General features: G+C 33.1%; 1 protein-coding gene across 1 annotated transcript in view; it reads left to right on the top strand.

The window, feature by feature from the left end:
* The first annotated feature begins 6,397 nt into the window (after positions 1–6,397).
* The window catches only part of LOC118203441 (putative cytochrome P450 49a1), a 35,593-nt gene continuing 19,037 nt past the window's right edge, over positions 6,398–22,953 (top strand). The window contains exons 1-4 of the mRNA XM_035375718.2: positions 6,398–6,593; positions 15,953–16,184; positions 17,310–17,544; positions 22,566–22,647. Coding sequence (XP_035231609.1) covers positions 15,968–16,184; positions 17,310–17,544; positions 22,566–22,647 — 534 coding nt within the window. The 5' untranslated portion in view covers positions 6,398–6,593; positions 15,953–15,967. The remainder of the gene's footprint in view (positions 6,594–15,952; positions 16,185–17,309; positions 17,545–22,565; positions 22,648–22,953) is intronic.

Raw genomic sequence — 22,953 nt, 5'->3', positions numbered from 1 at the left:
TACATAATCTTAAATGTAGATTTTGATATTCAAGCTGATAATAAATAAGATGACTGTTTTTATTATTTATCTGGAAATTTCTTTTTCTGCTCATTTAGCTTTACTGCCAGGGATTGATGTTTTCGCATGAACTACACAGCATTTTTCTTGCTTTAGGAATAGTTGAACTTTTACTGTATATAACTCGATCTCATGTCACAAAATTGAAAGACAGAATAATATTGTTCAAGTAATTAAATTTATGATGGTTATTATACAAAAGGACTGCATTCTATTGCATAATATCCAGGAAAACCTATAAAATAAAAATAAACCAGATTCATATTTTACTTCCCTTGTGTACGCAGAAATGCATAATATTCAGGAAAACTTATAAAACTATAAAATAGAAATACGCCAGCTTCATTTTACTTCCTTTGAAAAGCATTCTCATACTTAAATACATAAAAGTACATTTTCTGCTGCTTTTTTTCTCTTCTGATGTATTTTGTCATTTTTCAGAAATCTTCCGTTCTCTTTTGTACCAGCAAATTAAAAGTTCAAGCCACACAATAATAGGCTAAAAACTGTATTGTACTTAGTCTGTTTAGTTGATTTCCCAAGTTTTGTTCAGAACACTGCACACCGTAATGGAGAATAGTGTGTTCATGAACGAAAATCTTTTCAAAATTAGGTTGGCAGAGAGCATATTAGAAGGTACAAATGTAAGGGCAGTCGCAATGCTACATGGTGCATTAAGCTATTTAAGATTATATATATTTAAGATTATATAATATAGATACAACAGGCTAAGTATAGAAAGAAAAGTGCACACAGTGCTGTGGAAGGAACACAAAAAGGCGTTCAACTGATTAAAAAATTGGCCGCGCATCATTGGAGAGTGACCATAGTTCTGGGAGACTTTCAACCGCTTGGAATGTAATGTTGTTGAGAGGGTGGAAGGTCTGACAAAGGGCGATTGTTATTTGAACTATAAGAGATTAAGACACAATAACACGCCGAATAAATACTAATTCAGAAGTCAAACAACAAAAATCAGCGTTATACCTACAAAATTTTCACAGGACTAGTTTCGATGGTTTTACCGAACCATCATCTTCAGCTGCAAAACCGCGGTTTTGCAGCTAAAACCATCGAAACTAGTCCTGTGAAAATTTTGTAGGTATAACGCTGATTTTTGTTGTTTGACTTCTGAATTAGTATAAGAGATTGCTAAAGAAGTAGTGTTCGGTAAAGATTTCGCACAAGCAGTTTTGCATGCTGATTTTAATGCATAGTATCCCTTCCAAATTTGTGCCCAAACTGTTGTCAGTGGAACAGACTTCCGTTTTGAGGTTGCACAGGACTCGCTGGACACTACTAGCACTTGTCTCAAGTTTTTTGATACCGTGATAACTAGAGATAAGTCATGGATGTGCGATTTTGACCCAGAAGCAAAAACACAGTCATTGCAATGCAAACATCCCGAGTCTCCCAAGGTCCCAAAAGTGCTAAGTGGTGTAAAGGAAATTTAAAGTAATGCTGGTCAACTAAGCGTCCTTGGAGCGTTTCGTCTCTTCTTTCGAGAGGTTGCTAGATTTAAGTCAGTTTGCCGTGAATCGCATGTTGCAGGAGAGATATTCTGCTCTGAGTTTAATTTCATGCTTTGATGTTATTTTAATAAATATTCTGTGCCTTCTTAATTGCAAAGCCGTTACACAGACTTCAAAATTTTTATAAAAGTTGCTGTTTCAGATTTGAAAATTTCAAAACTTGAGTATTTCCATCGCGTAAAACATTTTTGTAACTTAAAATATCTGTCTATTACCAAGGATTACGAAACGAATGGCCTAATAGGGACTTTCGTGGACACGGTGTATAACTACATAATAGACGCTTCTTAGTGTGATCGTGGTTAACGTTATCGTTCGAATATCTTATCGAAGTCCCGGCCGTTTCTATACGGAAACATGAAAATTACCCACAATTCAGTTAATATTAAACAAAGTATTATCGAAGAAAAAAATTTTTTTGCTGAAGAAATGTCGCTAATTAAGATTCAGAGTCGCCAAATAAGGTCAAAATAGATTATAAAAATTTTCAAGTAGATACGAGAAAAATGTCACCAAGTCTAGGATTATGCAGACAAACACTTTGTTTTTAGTAAAAATAAAGCAGATAAGTAACCCGAGTTTGGCTTAGATTTTGAATAATTCCATCGTTTTCGGAGGTGATCAGATAATGGTCTCTCTTCTTGAAGGGAAAAAAAAAAAAAAAAAAAAAAAAAAAAAACTTCTGCAGAATTTTCTTTCTTCTGCTTTCCTAAAAGAATTAAAATCATGTACGCCTAACTAAGGTTGCCTTTTGTTTCTTTCTCCCTCACTTTTATATTTACTTGTTCTCATAGTGAATGAGGGAATGCTCTACGAGCATTAAGATTATGAGTATAACATCAGCCAAAGAATTGCCAAAAATGTTTTGAACAGTTCGCACATGAACTATTGAGTCAAAGTTATTATGAATGTAACCGTTCCTTTATTAACACAAACGCTGGTTAGCTCTAATAGTATTTATTAACACAGCATAGAAATTGTTATAAAGAAAATATACACCAAAACAGAACATCTAATATTGAGAATTAACATTTGAGTCAGAGACATAATGTTGGAGAACCTTATCGCAGCTAAAGATTGACTGCCTTAAGTTGATTTCGTCGTCATTAGATGGCATTCGATAAAATAGTTCGATTACATCCAAAAAGTTATGTTATATTCTGCATCTCTGACTTCGTAGATGTATCGGCATGAAGTAAGGAAATGGCATTTGTTTACTTTGTGCAGTTGGTATAGAACAAGATGGCTCGAGTTTGATAGTATAGCTTTAGATTCAGAAGAATCTTTTGAAATGGATACAAAAGTTCGGTTAATATTACATGTTTTGGGCGTCACCTATCTTTCAAAGGAACCACTGGGGTTACACGACCTGAATTCTGAAACTTAATAATAAACTCTCTTAATAATGGTTTCAAGGCTTGATATTTTGCCGAGACTTTTGTCTGGCTCGTTGAGATCGGCAATATCAAAAGCCGTTGGAGATCTTGTATTCACTATCACATAGGGCAATAAAGTTCAATTGCCAACGCGTGTAATTGATAGTCAGATTATAGGATTGGATTTGTAAGGCCCATCTTGCGAGCCTCCAGTTGGTGACTTTAAAGACATTAGCCACTTCAATGGTTGGTGGTTAGAGATGATCGTGGTGCCTGTTACTATTGCTAGGGATTCTTTTTCTATGGTGGGGTATTTCGCTCTGAAGACGAGAACAAGCGGCTGACATATTCTATACTATGTTCTTCACTTTTCTAGTCCTAGAGCAACTCTGCTCCAATCTCTACATTGCTAGTATTTGTTCGAATGACAAAAGGCTTCACCTCATTATCTCGTTTAAGAATCGGGGGCTATTTAATTTTGATTTGAGCCCTTGGAAAGCATTTTATTGTTGTACTTCCCATTTTCACATTGCTTTGTTAATTGCTTTGTTTGTTTTCTTCTTTGTTAAATCAATCAGAGATTTGGTTGTTTGAGAGAAATTTAGAATGTATCGACGATACCCGGAGCAAGTTTGTAAGAAAGATTGCCGTTGCTTGACAAACTTTGGGGACGGCATATCTGCGATGGTAGATAAAGCCGTTTGCTTCTGTTACTGAGAATTGAAAATAATAAATTCTAATCAATAATATGAGTGAAACTATTCAAAATTTTATCACTAAAAGCTGCATTCAGTTTACTAATAGTAGCCATAACTGAATTTAGTATGCACATTAAACATTTTAAAATAACAAATTAATCAAAGTTTAAAAGTATCCTTCTTGTGAAAGAATGCTGTTGGCTTTCGGCTAATGCTTTTATGTAGTATCTATACATGTGATTTCAGTAAGGAATTTGCATTTACTTTCAGAATCAGTTTACCACAAATAATAATTTTAAACTCAAATTAAACAATAATTTAAAAGAAACTTATCTTTTCATTACTTTCAAAGTTGTTCGCTTTCCATTTAATGCACTAACAGTACGACAAATTATATTACGTCAACATATGACTTCCAAAATTATTTTTGGCAGGAGTCTGCGTCTGAAAAGAGATCGAGCCGATCTCCAGCAACCAAAACTTAAATTCGAGAGTAAGGGCTTTTTAAATCCAAGCAGAAATTCGCAACATTTCGTTGGGGCTATTTTGTTAAAAGAAATTCTACATATTTCGTTGGGCGCCATTTTGTAACCGTTCTTCTATAAAAGTAACGCTGCCTAGCTCTAAAAGTATTTATTAACAGAGCACAGAAACAGTTACAAAGAAAATATACATGAAAACATAACACTTAACAGAGGGATGGGCAAATGTTTTCGGTCGCGGGCCAAAAATCGAAAGAAAAAAGTTTGGTGGGCCAAGATAAGTTTTTCTAAAATTTTAAAAACAACATGCAAGTATTATAAAAACAATATACAAGTATTACAAGTTAAATATATTAATGAGATGAATGAAATTGCGATTTCATTTTTAAAAGTTCCTTATATTGAGGTTCGAAGTGAGATGTACTGATTCTAAGGAACGAGGCTATATGCTCATTTGCCAGTCTACTTCTTAAATAATTCGTTCTAAAGTTTATAGTTGAAAACACTTGTTCACATATATAAGATGAAGCAAACATAGCACTTATTTTCTGGGCGTGAGATATTAAATTTGAGAAACTTACTTTCGATAATGATTTGTAAAACTCAAACTTTGGCATATTTAGAAACAACTGCTTGACATGATTGTTAGATTACAAATCAATTAATTCAAGCTGCAAATATGACCTCACTGCTTCACAATTTACGTTGAAAGCCATGGAAAAAATATCCAGTTCTGTTTGAATGGCACTGAAATCTGCGTTCGAACTAAAAATGTAGTTTTTTCAAGCCATCTTTATAATTCTTAAGCTTCTCTTCATTTACTGAGGGTATTGAATTTAACTTCGGGAAATGAGACAAGTCGTTTCCAGCAAACAGATTAAGTTTTATTAAGTTTTAAGTTAAGATTTTTCTAAGAGGTATAATTCACCTATATTGGATTCCCATATACCTGCTCGAGAAAGAGATAACGCTTGTTGTCGAAAATCTACAGCTATAACTAACAAGGAACTTCCGCTTTTAACACTTTACCGATTAAAAGCTGTCTGTGCTTGCAATTTCCGTCGATTTATGTTTTGTAGAACAAAAATAGAGAAAGTAAAAAGATCATCAGTCCTTTGAAAAAAAGGAAGGAAAAAAAATTAAACAAAGTAGAAAAGGAGATGGATATATAAGTATATAGTTCTTTTAATTTGCCTCGGACCGGCAAATTAAAATTCTATCCGCGGGCCGGATAGAAACTTCCGGCGGGCCGAAGTTGGCCGGCGGGCCGTAGTTGGCCCATCCCTGACCTAACATTTAGAATTAACGTTCGAGTCACGGAGACATAATATTGGAAAACCTATGATCATCGCAGGAGGTTGACTGTCGTAAGTTGATTTTGTCGCCACTAGATGGCGTTCGATGAAATAGTTCGGTTACATCTAAATAGTTTTGTTACATGAACAGTTAATAAGCAAATTCTGCATTTTACTAATTAAAATTCTGTGAAAATACTTATTTATATGTTTCATGTTTTATTTACATTAAATTAGTTAAGTTCTATTACTGTTATGAAGAATATTTTTTATCATCGTTTAAGTACCCCGCCAAAATAGCCTGAATAAAAGGCTTCTGATTTGGGTCCCGTAAAGAGTTTTTAAATTTTTTGGTATCTTAATATATGCAAGCGATATAAACGAGTGCCACGGCGTATGCACAAATCAGTAATTATATCTTGCACATAATTGCATTATAAAAATATACACATTCAAATTTGATGCGGAGTACAAATTTGATGCGGATACAATACGGAGTACAAAAGTTTGGTGTTATTGGGCCTATTTTTTATACTTTTACTTTTACTACTATTACTTTTACAAAAGTATATAATGTGTAGCAAATATTTTTATATTTATGATTAGATATTAAAGCTAGATGTAAATTTTGTCGAATTATATAAAAAGTTGATATTCACATAAAGTGTTTTTAGAATCGAATTTGAAATAGGGATATTTATAGTTATATTTCGGCTATTTTGTCATGGGCTATTTTCTCGTGGGCTATCTTGATGGGTAACACATTCTTTAATGTTATCAAAATAATCTTGGACAAACATGATCGCAATAAGCGGCGCTTATTGTTGCTATCAAGCAGAGCGTGGGACGCGTGAAAAGTGCCTTCAAATCATTAAAAAGAAAAAAGATTTTTTTTTTATCTTGTAACAGACGTGCAGGGTTAGCGGATTTCTACTCCATCCAAGGCCAGGCGAAAGCAAGCACGTAGAGGTAAGCTAGTTGAAATTTTCCTTCCGTAGATGTCGCTGCATGTATAATTACTCAATGCTGGGCTTTGAAAAAGTCAAACAGTGTTTCCAAAGCGATGAGTGGTGTTTATGAAGGAAAAGAGCGCCAAGCAGAAATGGGATTGTATTTAACGAAAATTATGTGATTGATAAAAACCCGTTAAGTAAGTGGAACGTAAAATTATCTTTTATATTTGCATATCATTTTAAGACTCATTTCATTAATGTTTACAACTGAGGCTGCTTAAACGTTGTTTTAAGGAGTCTTTAATCTTAGAATGGTAACGCTATTCAAGCTTATGTTAATGGTTAACTACTGGTAATTAATACTATACAGTAAATATATCTATGTTTCTTAAAAATTTCCTTTTAGTTTATACCAGGGGTTCTCAACCGAAGGGGGTTGATTTCATAGTTTACAGGGAGGGGGATGAGGTCAGCCTTTTATTTACCTGTTAAATATTTAGGTTTTGTTATTAGTATAAAAACTACTTTTGTTCAAGTTTTGGTATTTATCAACATTTTCTGAATTTTTTCTTGTTTAGTTTATAAAACGCATTAAAAAATAATCTAAATTTAAATAAATGTATACATATTTTTTGAGTTTTGGAGAGGAAGGAGGAGGGATACCGCATGTTTATACTTTTAGAAACAAAACGTAAGACAAATGAGTGTTTTTACATGCATTAACCTTAAATGCTAAAAAATAAAATAAATTTCAGAAAAACCAAGATGTATGTATTCTTATTACGTTTTCGTACATAATAAGTTTAGCCTTTGCCCCCCCTCCCCTCAAAGAAAATCAGGTGAAAAGAAGAAATATTTATGTAAAATTGATAAAACAACTGTATCTAGAGCCATCAAATTTTGAATTACGTAATCCTCCACCGAATATGGGCAGTTGGAAGCCCTAATTTGGAATTTGCTTTATTATTTATTTCATATTTTGTAAAACTTTAACGGATTTTTGATTAACCAACTCAACGATTTCAAGGCGAGCAATGGCAACACTCTACGAAACGGGGGAAAAAAAAAAAAAAAAAAAAAAAAAAAAAAAAAAAAAAAAAAAGATCTCCAGCGCGCGAGACTGTGTATCGGAAATTCTATAGATATGCTAATTAAAAAATTATATTGCGATATTGCTGTTGAACTGAATTTTATAGTTTAAGAGCGAAGAACATGATAGTTAATAAATAAAGGTTAACAAAACGTTAAAAAAACGCCGCGTAATGTAAAATCCGAAAAATTTAAATTATATTTTTTTAATTGTTATTTTAGCTATTTTAACTAGCCTTAGTAGTGACATCAGCATCTTTCAATATGGTTTCGAAAGCGAAAAGAAAAGAAAAAAGAAAAAGATGTGTATGGCGTTGTGGTAGGGTACGAACTGCGCCAAATTTGATCGAAGATACCCGTCCCCCTCTTATTTAACCCACGAACTGCGCGAGTTTTCCTGTCCCCTATTTCTTTCCGAAGAAGATTGGGTGCTACAAAAAGTCATTTATCGCCATTAATGGGACATTCTATTGAGACTGACCTTTATTTTCGTTTATCAATATTGTAAAAATTCTGCATGCAAAACAAATATTAATTTAAAGTCTGGCGTGTGCTAAAGTAAAAATAAATTTATTTTACACTAATTTTAAAGTTTTATGATGCTTAAAGGAATGATGAGCAGATCTTTTTTATTCTCTGTAAGAATTAAAAACTTTCCAAGTTGTAGATTTTAGTCGCTGATATATATATATCAGTTTTGAATAGTAAAATTGATAGATTCATGACATACACAAACTGATACATAATCAACCTATCAAATGTCAGATTTGTAGCGCACCTTAAATAAGTTTCTTATCTAGATAAATATTAACAAATCTTCTTAGATAGCAGAATGGTTTTAACTTTCATATTTACCATTTTAGGTAAACGGTTATAATTTAATTAAAAAAAAATTCTCTTTATTAAATCTAAAAATTGGACGTCTTAAGTCGTTCTAAATTCACTCTAATGTTATTGCAATATATTCCCGTATTAAGCTTTCCATTTTTAGTCATTGAAGTTATTTTAAGGTTATTTAAATCTGTCACAAATTCCATATTTTAATACTAGAAACGTTTAAATATTTATTCTGTTTTCCACCTGATGTACTTTGGCATACATTTAATTTCTAATACACATTTAATTAATAAATTAATAATTATGAGCATCAGCAGAATTTTCATAATTAACAAACAAAAAAAAAAAAAAAAAAAAAAAAAAAAAAAATCAAACTCCCTTATATTTATATCCTGGAATTTTCAGTTCCTTTTTAATCCATTCCTTTTCTCATATTGTTGCACTGTACTCAAGTTTTCATGTATGCAGAATTTATATACTACTTTGTATTGTATTAATGCGAATTTATATTTAAATAATAATTTTTTCAAATTCTTGCATCACAACTCTAGTTAATAGAAGATGTTTCTAACACCTTGGCAAAGCTTCAGCATGTAGCTTATTTTCTAATCTAGTTTCAGGCTGAATTATTTGTAAAATTAATTACTTGAAATTATTTGTTAACAATGATGGTTGCTAAATCACGCTAATAATATTTCTAACTGTTGTAATTTATAATGCAAGGAGTTCGTGTGATTTATAATATTATTCATGTATAATTTTTTCAGCAGTATTGAAATTAATAGCATATACTGATAATATTATACATTTAGATTACAGTGTTTTAGATTTCCATTGCTTTCTTCATTGATGCTTATATGCTACATTCCTAATATTTCATAATGGCATACTTATTTGTATGGCATACTTATCTATGTTTAACTCATTCACCAAACATGTTAATCTATAATTCAGCCCACTTTTGTTTTTACATGTGCTGTATCTTCTCCTTTCTTTAATATATTGTTCAGCTTAATTTCGAAAGATCTTACGATCAAGCGAAAAAGTCACTAAACATTGGTAGTTCGATCCGAGTTTCTAATCCCAGAGATCCTCCAGCCTTTTTTTTTTTTTTTTTTTTTTTTGTTGTTGTACTTATTTACTGTGTAAAAATGTAGCATAAAAATTTCAGTTCATGAAGTAAAAATATTTTTTAAATTTATTCTTTAAAAATAATGCAAAAATTTTCACCTTTACCTTCGCATATCTTTTTTACAAATCCCTCTAATGAGAAAAAATAAGGAAAGAAATTAACTCGGTTTCGGTGATTGATACCTCGGTGGAAATTATATACAACATTTTTTCCAAAAGCATATAGTTTATATGGATGTCAATAAATTAAGGATTATTTGCATATAGTTTATATGGATGTCAATAAATTAAGGATTATTTGCATATAGTTTATATGGATGTCAATAAATTAAGGATTATTTCTCTATCTAATTTTCTTAACATGTTTATTCCAGAATTTTCTTTTCACACTGTAGCGCTTAACTTTATGAGTTTTCTATAACCATTCAATTTCTCTAGCCATGGCAAATTTGCATACCTTCTGAGAAGTAGTTATATTTTTAACCACTGTATTTTAATTCCTGTTGACTATCAGTACATTATTCACTTGTTTCACAAGTGCAACTTTTATTTTATACGCAAATCTACGTAAAATAGCATTAAAACTTCAGTTATGCTGAGCTCCTCATCGATTGCTTGTTTTAGATTGAATGAAATTAAGCTTAATGTTGCTGTTAATTAGCTTGTTATTAATTTAATTATATATTTCTAATTAATTACGTCAGTGTTCCAAATGCATAGTAATGTTGTTAAAATAGATTTCATGCTAAGCTTTTTTTTAAATTTAACTAAATTTAATTTCTGTAAACATTTACATGATTACTTTAATTAAGAAAGATATTTTTACCACACTTTAACACACTTTGATATGAAATAATTTTTTGCACGTTAGTGAACTCTATTAAATTTTCCAGTCTAGTTCAGACATCTTGACTATTATTGATGTAATTTATTAAAAATATAATTTCTATGCTTTATAATTATTTAATTTATGATATTATTATAATAAATGGAAGATGTTTGTAATGCTAATATGTATGTTTACCTTTATTTTCTTTGTTACCTTTTATTTTCTTTGTTAGCTCTCGCATTTATTACTGTTATTCAACTACTAATTAGCCTGCTTGTTAGATAGTTTTTTACTTGGTCTTGTGATATGTAATTCTATTTATTTATTTTTATTTTCCTCTTGGCTACAATTGGCTTCGAAAAGTTAAATTTTAACCCTGTAGGCAGCAGGGGGAAGAAATTCTGATCGGCGCAGTTGGACTATACCAGGACGAGGGGGGGATTTTCATTAGCGCAGTTGGAGTACACCCGGCGTGGTGATGTAACTGCAGTAGGCGGTGATTGGTCATTTTAATTTTAAATTATTATTCGATGCTGTAGAGAATCGGGGGCTCACTAGACATATGTAATACACTGGGAGCCAAGAGGTTAAGAAAAACCAATCCGTATCTACGTTACACATTGTGGAAGTAAAGCAAAAACATAACCAAAAAACATGCATGCACCCGGTCCATTCGCTGGAATTTGTGCCCGAAGCGAATAACCCAGTGTTCAAGGTCTTAATTATTCGTCAACTGGTAGAGAACATACTGCAAATAAGGGAAGAATACGTACTGTAAATAAGGAAATAACTTATAGTAAATAAGTTAGGGAATAAGTAAAGGAATAATAATATAATTAGAAATGGAACAAAAAATAAGTTGTAAATGACTGAAGAAACTAAGATTCTATATAGGCAATAGAGATAACGTGTAGAGATAACATAATAGGCTGTATATATGATTTATTTTTAGGACTATCAGTTTGCGCTACCAGCGGCCTAAAATAATTATTATGAGAAAGAAATATATATATTTTCTAAAGAATTCAAATTCCTAAAGAGCCTTTCTGATAAGGATTTCAGTTAATTTGAATACACGTACAGGTATACTGATGACATTATTACTTTCAATAATTATAATTTCATCGAAAACGGCAACATCTACCCAAACTGTCTAAAAGACCAATAAAACCAAACAGAAATAGTTTATCTTGATCTAAGTATTCATAATCTTAAAGAAATTAAGCTTTTTGATAAAAGAAAAAAGTTGTTTTCCTACTATTAAACTTATAAATTGGAACTCAAACATATCTAAAAAAGTTATTACAAATACTATTATTATTGAGATTAGCAGAACTAAAAATGTTTACACTGAAATAGAAACACAAAAAGAAGAAATTCTAATTGTTACCGAAATTTTAAAGGAAAATGAAGTTGCTACAAAATTCATTAATAGTATTTTAAAAAAATCTAGAGTTGTTTACACCCTATAGTACTTTTTAAAAGTGTAAATTATTTATCTGAAATTTCCAAACGAGAAGGATAAAGAAGGATGTTTTAAAGGGCTTATGTGTTTTTATTGATTTATTTTTCCTCTTAATTACTATTCTGTTATTAAAACAAGGGCCTGCTATTTTCAAAGTCGTCATGATAAGCCAATGACATGAAGACATTTACTTTTCTAACAATAGTTCCTTTACTTCCTTTTTCAAGCTTTCTTTGGTCTTTTTCTGTAATTTTAAATGAAAAAAATTTTAAAATCTAAAATTCAACTCTATGGATTTTTCTACTCATATCTACAAAACAATTATTAAAAACTTTTTGACCACTTTTTTAGCACTCTTTTTGAGTCTGTTAATTTTAAAGAATAATTTATCCTAAAATTTAATTAAAGTTTTACACTGAATGACATTCTTTATTCCTTTTTTGTTATGGAATTATTTCGAAGGTATCATCTGTTGAGTGTTACTTCTGTCTTATCAAAAACATTTTTCTTCCCAATTTTGTTTTGTCATTTTCATTTTATTTATTTCTTTGGGGTCATTCGGTTTGATTACATTTTACGATTTATTTTACTTTTTGTAGGATAAGAAAAGTTTTAATAACGAGGTACTAAAAAAAATTGCAGTAAAATTTGTTTAAAATTTCTTTAATTGTAACTTATGAATAGGACTTAGATCTAAAAGTATTATCACAAAAGCAGAAAATTTAACTCAAGATTGTATACGTAACTGAGATTTATAGCTAATTTCAGCAAAATATGTCACTAATTTGTTTCAACATGACAAAGCACACGAACTGCCTATACAACTTAAGGTGCATCTGGTTTTTTAATTACAAAATTGTATTTCAGATTAAAGTACAAATTGTAACCATCCGTCTAATTATAGATTGAATATTGAAAATAATTAAGGTCAAAATTATAGTTTTGGATATGGTTTTTTTAAACATTAAAATTTTATCTTTCAATTTATATTTTACAGTTAAATAAGGTATAAAGTTTAGAAAAGTACTAACAAGGAAAGGCATTCTACTTCTAACTCTCAGGTTTTCTGGGGAAAAAAAAGTATGAATTTGCTCATGTAGAGGTAACATAATACTAAAGGAATTAGTTGCTAATATTATGTAGATGAACGGTTGAAAAATTGTAAAATATAACGATATTTAGTGCGATACAGATAATACGTTCTGTACGTTGTTGTAAGTATTTTTTTATTTATATACTGTTTTTAAGTATATAATTTTTGAGGGCTTTTTTTTAATACTTAAATGTAATTTGTGGTCAATGACTTTAAGTGAAGTGCTTTTTATTTGTTAAACAGAATTGCAGATTTTGAAACTGAGTGCAACAACATTGGAATTGTAAACATAGCTTAATTAGAACGGTGATGTCAGTTGCTTTGCTGACGGACCTTGGCGACCATTTTTTCGTCAAGTGGGTAACATTTGGGCGTTTGCGGAAACCTTACAAGCGATTCTTGCAGGCGTTTCCAGAGCCCATGCTACAGGGTACAAATACGAGTCGGAGACCAAACGCTTTCTAGCTTATCTTTAAAGTTTTATAAATTCTCGCTATCCCTAAACTTTCGAGAGCCAAAACTAAACTTTCCCTAAACTTTGGCTCCTTCTATTGAGCATCAAGTTTACTACTTATGCAATTTTCCTATTTCTGCTTGCTTTTATGTGATTCTGATGAGGAGGTATATGGTTTTGAACCATAGGCACTCCGCAATTTTTAATCATTGGTATTGGCGCTTTCTAGCTATTCAACTGATGAATTTTTAAAACATACTTACACATACGGTGCAATTTTTAAAAGACATACGGAGCAAAGGGAGCTTCCTCCCGTTACTCTTCAACTTATTTCTATAATCAGGTCAAGCTGAGAAATTTAACAAGAGGGCCCCATATTTCGGTAGAGTGCTTTCTATCTTCAATGGACTCTATTTTTTTCACTGAGACAGTGTCTCATTCCTTACTCCCCAAATTATTTTTATTATTACCACTCTGATGTTCACTCATTTCGATACCAAAAAGGAATTTTGCATCCCAAGGCCGGCAAAAAGATCACCCTTAGGTTACTGGGAAGCATTTAGCGCGGTAGAAGACAGTAAGTAGCAGTAGCGCAGTGGCAGTAGAAACCTAGTATAAACCACCTATATGGGGGGGGGGAGTATCAAGGGGTATGAAGCTGAGAAATTTGGCTTTTAACTGAATGACGAGTTAGGGTTTACTCCGAGAGCGGTTTCAGGCATTTTATGATAATATTTGGTAAGCTAAGGGGGAACTCCTTAATATCAGCATTCTTCTTGAGTTATTTCTAGTTACTTATTGTGCTTTGTGTGCTATTTAATGTGCTAATTTTCATAATAAACTATTCATTTCTTCCTGCTTATCTGGATTTAGTATTTAAAGAATTTAGTGTTATATGATCCCATAGGTCACAGTAAACGTTGACTGATGATTGAATGTACAACGCAGATAAAAGTATTAAAATTACTAAAGCAGTGATATTAAAAATGATTCAAGTGATAATCTAACTATTACAGTTACAGTTAGCGAAATAGATCGATTGCATAACTAATCGACTCTCTTACTGTTGTGCATCGTTGAAAATTCAGTCGTTTGGTAAGTGTTTTATGACCTATCTGTGCAAAGTTTGGTCGTTATCCAATCATTCTTTCTTGGAACGGCGATTTGTTTTCTATCATTCAGTATAATCGGGAAAATAATAATTTAATATATTATGGAGTCGTTAGGTTTTTCTGAAGCAGGAAACTGAAGAAATCCGCAAAGCCCTTCCCGGGATTCGAACTCACTACCTCCGAGTTACGCGTCAGACGTGTTTCCAGATACATCGTAAAGGCACGTGAAAAGAACGGAGGAAATAGCTTATATACTCCTCCTTTCAATGAGGGGACCCAACTGCCAGATCCTGGTGGTGACAAATTATCGTCCACCAACTTTTAGCTCGAGCGCCAATTATAGAGTTTTTTAATAATTTTTGGATGTCAGGCAAGTGAAGAAATCCGCAATGCCGTCACTGAGATTAGTATTCCGGACTTTCCGGTTACATATGGAATGGGCTTCGAGTTGCACTAGTAAGGCATGCCGTAAGGAGAAAGAAAATAACCTAATAATATTGTGGTCTGGTGCTTGCTAGGAGTTCAAACCGACCTTATACTATTTCTTTTGAAGGTGAAGACATCTTTAATATGCTGCGCATGGTTCTGAAATTACTAGTAAAATTATAATGTAAGGCTTCGTAATTTTTTGATTTGCTGAAAGTTCTGTAAGCAAGTTAAACAATTAGGTGATAATTCTGGAAATAATCAGGTGGTTGGTTTCATTTTTGAAGTAAGAACAGTTTTAATGAAAGGAAAAGTAATTAACCAAAAACATATTAAGTTAATATAAAATTGCTTGTATTTTGTATATTTAAAATTACGGAGTAAAATTCGCAATGAAAGGTTTTTGTCATATTTCCTTTCGCAGGAAATCTGTTTTCGCAGAAGATCTGTTTTCCTTATTTTACTATATTATCTTTTTACTGTATTTTAGAAAACTTACTTTTTTTGGTGGGGAAACGTTATTCGCTGTTTACATTTGTAATCAACTCTAACTTTGTTACTATATCTGCTTTAATAAAGGGATATCTCGCATTTCAGTATTATTTTATCGCGGATCCGACTTCAAAAATCAGTGATGAGATTCAGTCGGTTCCTAAAATACTTTCAGTTCGGTGAATGGGTAATTAAAATTAAATTTTAACATTTTTAAAGCAATTTATCGCTGCTTTGTAAGCAATAATATCATTTATTTGGGCAAAGAAGTACAAAGCTTTTGATCCCAACCCTGGGTAAATTCATTATTGTTCGGTAAATCTAAACTGATATGTGCTATCACTAATAACCTCTTCTCTAAGATCAGCATGGCTAAAATCGTCTAGAACTGCGTGTGATCGTCTTAAGACTTAATGAATTAATGATAAACGGTATACATTTTATATTTAACGTATTTTTGATCAATCTCAAATTTATTTTCTTAATTTTTAACATTATGTATTTGATGCAGTCTCTCTTTCTTTATCTATATGATTAAAGAAGTGAATATTTTTAAAACTTCGGAAATTGTTAAACTATTAGTTATATTTCCTAAGGTAAAGAAATGAATATTAATTTATTTTTACAGAGCTCAATAAGGAAGATGCAGAAATACAAAATGCTGAAGAAGATCCTTTTAGAAAACTGGCATCCGAATGTCTTTGAGAAAAATAGCAGTATCCGAGTTGCTTCATCAATAACTGCAGGTACTAGAATTGGCAGAGATTCTCATTGGGAAGAAGCAAAACCGTTTGAGGAAATACCTCATCTAACCATGCTTCCATTTATAGGAACTGCTTGGGCTTTTCTGCCTATAATAGGTAAGTATTCTTAAAATTAATTTCATGTTCAATAAAAATGCGAGGATTTTGAATAAATAATTAAGTTCCGTTCAACTTAAAAAATAAGTAACATTTTAACTAATAATAATAAAACTCAAATTCTATAGTGATTAGTATTAAAGCATTAAAATTAGTTAAAACATTTAAACCAACAAAATTAAAATTAGTTAAAACATTTAAATAACTTTTGCATTTACATAGAAATCCTTTAGCCAACAGAAGACATGTACCAAAATCGCGTGTGATATGCATAGTGTGTTCACGGAAGTTTTTACCTAGCCTTTATTTTCGCAATCGTTGGTAGTGGACATATATTTCCAGCTTTAAAAATGTTTTGAATGACGCAAAGAATCATATTTTGCTATTTTTACATTTCAAGACGTCAATTTTGTAAAAATTACAAAATCTAACTTTTTATACGTTCCTCCAGTCCCTATATTTACATTTACTAAGATGTTATACTCCTTATCTATATAAATAAAGAAGAGTGTCCCGTGTGTTTGTAATTCGTACAAGTCTAAATTTTTATTCTGATCTTGACAAAATCTGGCACACTTTACTTTCAACGTAGAGGAAGACCACTGTCCACTAAGATTTCAAGAAGCCACCCCACGAGGTCCAAATTCTTTATATACATATATATATATATATATTATACGAATTTAATGAACTGTTAATTAAACCTTCGGCAGTTTAAAAGCTTTGTATTGACTCTTTCTACGAAACGTAAGATATTATGCTTCAAATTTGACCAAGAAACTCAGCAATATAAAAGAAGTGTGCTGCCACTCGGCAAAACGCAATATGTTTGCCTTTCAAATTTTTTAGTTAACTCAGCCATTCTTTAAGTAAACTTGGCCACTCCTAAGGCCAGAAGTGGTGGCCATTTTATTATGGAGGCACCTAATAGGGGTCCACCGTTGTCTGCTATGAAGGGATGGACAGTTACAGCCATGCTTTCTCCGGGATTGGGATTTGAATCCGGGATTTTCTCTAGAGCAGTACACTCCTCTAACCACTATACCGTCAGGGTGGCTAAATGCATGTTGCATGAGATACAACTTTCTTAATGCAGTCATCTCTAATAAATTTTTATCTTATTAGGTCGATACAAAATGGATAAACTTCATCTAGCTCTCCGCCATAAAAGGCAAATTCTTGGAGATGTCATAAGAGATAAGTTTGGCTCTTTCAACGGGGTGATATCTTTTTGCCCTGAAGATTTGGAAACTCTTTTCAAATACGAAGGTCCTTATCCAAACAGAAGTGAAATTTTCTCCATGAAAGCGTATAGAGAATCTAGGAAGGAATGGTACAAGACTACTGGTCTCATGATTTTGTAAGTTTCTTTTAAATATCATATTATAAGTTTTAATTTCGTTTCTATTTTGATTCATGACATTTAGTAAGAACGTCCTAAAAAGCTATAAATTTTTCTTTTTAATAAAAGTAATATCGACTATGGATCAAACTGAGTAGTGGCCAATAAATTCTTTTAAATGTATTATTATCTGTTCCAGCACTTTTAAAAATAAATAGCCTTGACTTTAGATTGCTAATATCATCGAAATATATTCCAATTATTGTTGCCATATCTTCAGAGCAGAAAATTTATTTACTTTGTAAAGAATATGCCTTTTACTAAATGTAACTTGTGGCAAATCCTCAATAAACAGTGTAAACGACTTATCGCTATGTCTAAAATGAAGGGGAAAAAATTAGAAGGATGTAGACCTTTTTTTTTTTTTTTTTTTCAAACTAAGTTAGAAGTCACACCTACTGTTTAAAAATCAACCAATAATTATGGCAAGAACTCAAAGTAGAAATTTTAAAACTAAATCTAAGTATCAATTAGCCAAAAGCTACGCAGAGTAATTTAAACGCGAAAGTTGGCTCTTAAGCTATCGCAAGTACAAAGCAACGGCGAAGAGAGGAACTTACTTTATAATCGCAGACTAGTAACGTAGCATTAGCAGGTAGAACACACACTCTCTAAACAAGGAACTGTTACCTTAGAACAGCAGACAAGTATCGTAGACTTCAGCAGGCAGAACACACACTCTCTAAACAATCTCAAAACTTCACTTAAGTTAGGCGCGAGCTAATTTGCATTCTTAAAGAAGAACGAGAAGAGAGAAGTGACAGTACAGGTTATGAACGTAATTAGCATAAATAAACCTCACAGTTTACCTGGCAGATATAGTGTTACGAATTTGGTATTTAAAAAGCTAATGTTAGTTCAATTATAAATTAAATGGTTTTATTTCTCGCGCAGAGCAGCACGTGACGAATATTAAAAGAAAGCTAAGCCGGAAAATTGAAAATACAAGAGCGCGTGCATTAAATAAATAAACATCTCTTTTTGATTTCGAGAAAGTACTGGAAAATTCTAGCGCGTGATTTTAAAATATTATAAAAGGAGGAAAACATCTCAGTTCGTAGCAGTTGCTTAGTTTGTTGTTGTTTAGAAAACTACTGTTATTGATTGTAGCGAATTCGCGTATTAGCTTTCTTTAGCTGTTTTGAATTACGTTCTATTGGACATTTGAGTAGTTAAAAGATAACTACTGTGAGATATCGTAATACTGCATGATAATTTGAGAAAATTTAAGCATTTTTGTTGTGATAATAATAAATTTTTGTTCATTTTTCATCGGACTTGTGCATTCATTTCGTAACGAACCCGTACGCACGCAACAATTTTTGGTGTCAGGAGTGGGGTTCGAATGCCAATAACAAGAGCGATGGAAGAACAATTGAGACAGCTCATTAGTGCTTTTGCTGCATTCCAAGAAAAGATGGAAGCTGGCCAAGCATCATTTAAAGAAGAGATGAAAGACTTTGTTAAAGCAGAGATTAGATCCGTTAAAGCAGAAATGAAATTGTGCCAGGAATCCGTTAAGGAAGAAATGAAATTGTGCCAGGAATCCGTTAAGGAAGAAATGAAATTGGGCCAGGAATCCGTTAAGGACGAAATGAAAGCCGTTCAAGCTGGTCAAGAAGAAATGAAAAGAGAAATTACTTGCATAATAGAAAATAAATTTGAAGCTATGGAAGGCAGAATTGACGCAGTTGAAAATAAAGTTGGACATATTGAAGAAAGAGTTTCTTCGGTGAAAGAAGAAATAGAAGAAAGAGTTTCTTCTGTAAAAGAACATATAGAAGGGAGAGTTTCTGCTGTGGAGGAACGAATTGAAGGAAGAGTTTGTGCCGTTCAACACCAAATCGAACAACAAATTGATGAGAGAGTTTCTGCAGTTGCCAAAGAAATGGATACTTTAAAGAAATTCGTAGCGTCGGCAGGGAGCAGGAGTGATGATTTTAAATTCTTACCAATGCCTGCTCGTCCACCTCTGAAGCTATCCACATATGATGGGAAGACCTCCTGGCAGGTGTATAAGACACAATTTTCTATCGTGGCGGATGCGAATGGATGGGATTCCCAAGCTAAGGCCTGTCATCTCGCCGCTTCTCTAAGAGCCGACGCAGCGGATATCCTTCAGACTCTTCCCGAAAACAAAAGGTTAGATTTCGAAGCTCTGTCCGGCGCCTTGGAGTTGCGCTTTGGGGAGAAGTGTTTAAAAGACTACAGCAGGCTCCAATTAAAATCTCGTCAACAGAAGCCTACCGAAACACTTCAGGAGTTCGCCGCGGATGTTGAAAGGCTGTCCCATCTCGCCTTTTCGGAATGCCCGACAGAAACAAGGGAAATCCTGTCCTTGCAATACTTTATCGACGGCATCCGAGATACTGAAATACAGAAAGCTCTACGAATGGCGGATGTAAAAGATTTAAAAAGTGCTCTAGTGTATGCCATGAAATTTGAGGCAGCCCAGCAAGCCACTCGTCGAGACCGCCACCCAGTCAGAACTGCTCAAGTCCAGGAGCCAGGGGATCAAGTCACCGCTCGACTTGACGATTTAACTAGACAACTGAACGCCTTGAGACGGAATATTGGTGAGAAGAAACCGACCGTTAAGTGCTGGAACTGTGGAGCTGAAGGCCACGTACGAAAGAATTGCAGAACACCCCAGGGTACGAAAATTGAGACCATTTCTCAGCAACGACGCAGGAAACAAATTAATGACCATATCAAGGAACGGAGGTTGCCAGATAATGAAAAACCCTGTTTTAAAGCGCTTAAGATCTCTATAGTGAGTGGCAACAATAACGGACTGTCCATCAATGGAAATATCGATGGAGTTCCTTGCAAAATGATCATTGTCACAGGAGCTAATGTTACCATCATTAGGAAAGATTTAGCTGAACAGTTTAAAGATAAACTTATTTGGACGCCATCCTGTGTTACCCTTCAGACTGCGTCTGGTGACAAGATCGACATAACTGGGAAGTTAAACGTAAACATCACGTTTGGAAGTGCCGCCTACCATCACACGGCATATGTGGCGGATATTACAGATCCATGCATACTCGGATTGGACTTTTTAAGGAAATACAATTTTTCCTTAGATTTCAAAAACAATAAGCTGCTTTCAGCATCTGATGGTATGACTATCCATCCTCAAAAGGGATCCTCGCCTGGAAATGTCGACTCCACTTGGTACCCTGGTTGGTCTGAAACCTGTAGCTGTTTTTCACAATTAAAATCTTTTATGGACGCTGATGGTACCGACACTTTGAAGCACTTCTCAGGACACACACATACACACTTTCAGACACTGATGGTCCCACACTTGAACATGATACTGTAGGTCTTCGAACAATGACTGTCCGGCAAAATTTGACGTAAGCTGAATTGAGCTTGAGGTGATTTCGGAACCTGACGGTCCTCTACTTTTCATTAAAACTTTTACGGACACTGGCGGTCGCACAAAACTTGGCGATGTTGAAGACCTAGCCTGAAAAACGTGAGATGAGCAGAATTTCTGATAGTCTTCCTCACTTCGCGAAAACATTTATGGAAACTGGCGGTCGCAGAAAACTTAAAGATGCTGAAGATCTGTCTCGCAAAATTTGAGATGAACGGAAATTCGGAACTTGACGCTTCATTCTTTACCCGGACTGACTGCCGCAATCTTTTTAGAGTGAAACACAAGACTTCTTTTTGATTGCCAAAGTAAAACTGTTTCGTGGATTTCATATCGTAGCGCTGCCACCAATAAATTTAAGCACTGCGATCCATAAATTTAAGCTGTATGTAGGAACCTGACGGTCATAAAATTTAAGCAGATTTTTGGAGCCTGACGGTCCTAATAAATTTAAGCTGTATTTAGGAGCCTGACAATCCTTTTCAGTCGAATTAACGTCCGCATTCTGCTTCCGTGGGTTTCATATTCCATCGCTGCCAGCAATAAATGTGAGTTGTAACGTCACCGAACTTTCGTGATGGAAAAACTCAGAACAGTTGTCTATTTTTAATAGTTATTTTAAAACATAACACAGGCATTCTTTATTTATTAAAAAATAGCATTACAGCATTATTACAAATGGGGAAACACAGCAGTTTTCCCGACTTGTAATGCGTCTTACTACCTCGAAATTTCTCAGACGAAAATCTAACGTTTTTGTCCGTCTTACCTGACTCGTAATGGATATCCCGCCAAGGGGTAGTCTTTAACGAGTCTTTCCTTGATCACATTCACTGGCGTCCATCGCGGCGGACACTCTGTTCGTTTCCTGGAGAAACAGGAAGTTTTTTAATATAAACTTGATGTTTGTCACAGAGGCTTAATGCAATGCATAATAATCGTTGTGACAGTTAACCTTTCGCTCTTCAAGCATTCCTAAAATAGTTCTTATGTAATATGGCTTGTCATGAGCATAAATATCACTCGGTAAGTCTAGACAGTTCTTCCACGAAACTTAGGACTGAAATTGTCTCAATCTAACCTTTAAATTGCTTTGATAATTACTAAATTATCTAATTTTTTCTTTTTGAAATTTATGCTTCTATCGGCTTCACACATTCAAACATTACAGATTCAAAAACTAAAAAACAAAAAAATAAAGATTTGATTTAAATGACAGGCAATAACTGGAACTGTCATTATATGTCATGAAGTTTGGGGTTTGATTTATAATGCAAAGGAAAATCGACAACCATTTGTCTGATTTGGTAAAATTTTACACATTCTTATTTATTTGCTCGAACGTTGTTTGTAGACTATGTGGTGATCCTTTTAACTAGCAGGAAATAATTCACAAGAATATTTTGCCTAAAGAGGAAGATAATAAGAAGAATCAATGGACCCGATTTCTAAAACGAATTCATCTCGATAGTCCAGAAAAGGTTCCATTAGTTAACGGATTATAGTTACTCTTAAGCATAATACACTTTTCGCGAGGCTTTCAGTTTCAAAGGAAAATATTATTTTTATTTATTATCTGATTACTTGCCAGATTTGGTATCTTGCGCCTTAAAGTGAAATCAAATCCTGAAGGTTTAGTTTGGTTTCGTTTATATGATTTATGGCAAAGAGCGGTAGGGCCTAAACTTTGAAGGACTTAACTTCAATACATTTCAGATATTCAGAAAATCACAGCAAGCAAAGAAAAGAGCATTCCAACATTTCGGCTTCTATAATACAAATACATCAGTCAATTTTACAATGGAATCTATGGTTTTAAATAAACATATAATTTAAAACTAAACATTTAATTTAGAACTGTAATACAATAATATATGGAAGAATAATACTAAATAATAACATTGCATTAATGTTACTGCTGCTCATGCAGCAGTAACGTTAGGAATAACAATTTCGCATTTACCAACAACTTCCATATT

The sequence above is a fragment of the Stegodyphus dumicola genome, chromosome 6 (genome assembly GCF_044657685.1).
Source record: "Stegodyphus dumicola isolate Sdum_Otavi_A_Nest chromosome 6, ASM4465768v1".
Classification (NCBI taxonomy): Eukaryota; Metazoa; Arthropoda; class Arachnida; order Araneae; family Eresidae; genus Stegodyphus; species Stegodyphus dumicola.
Note: the sequence above shows the minus strand (reverse complement) of the source record. Positions and strands in the feature narration are given on the sequence as shown.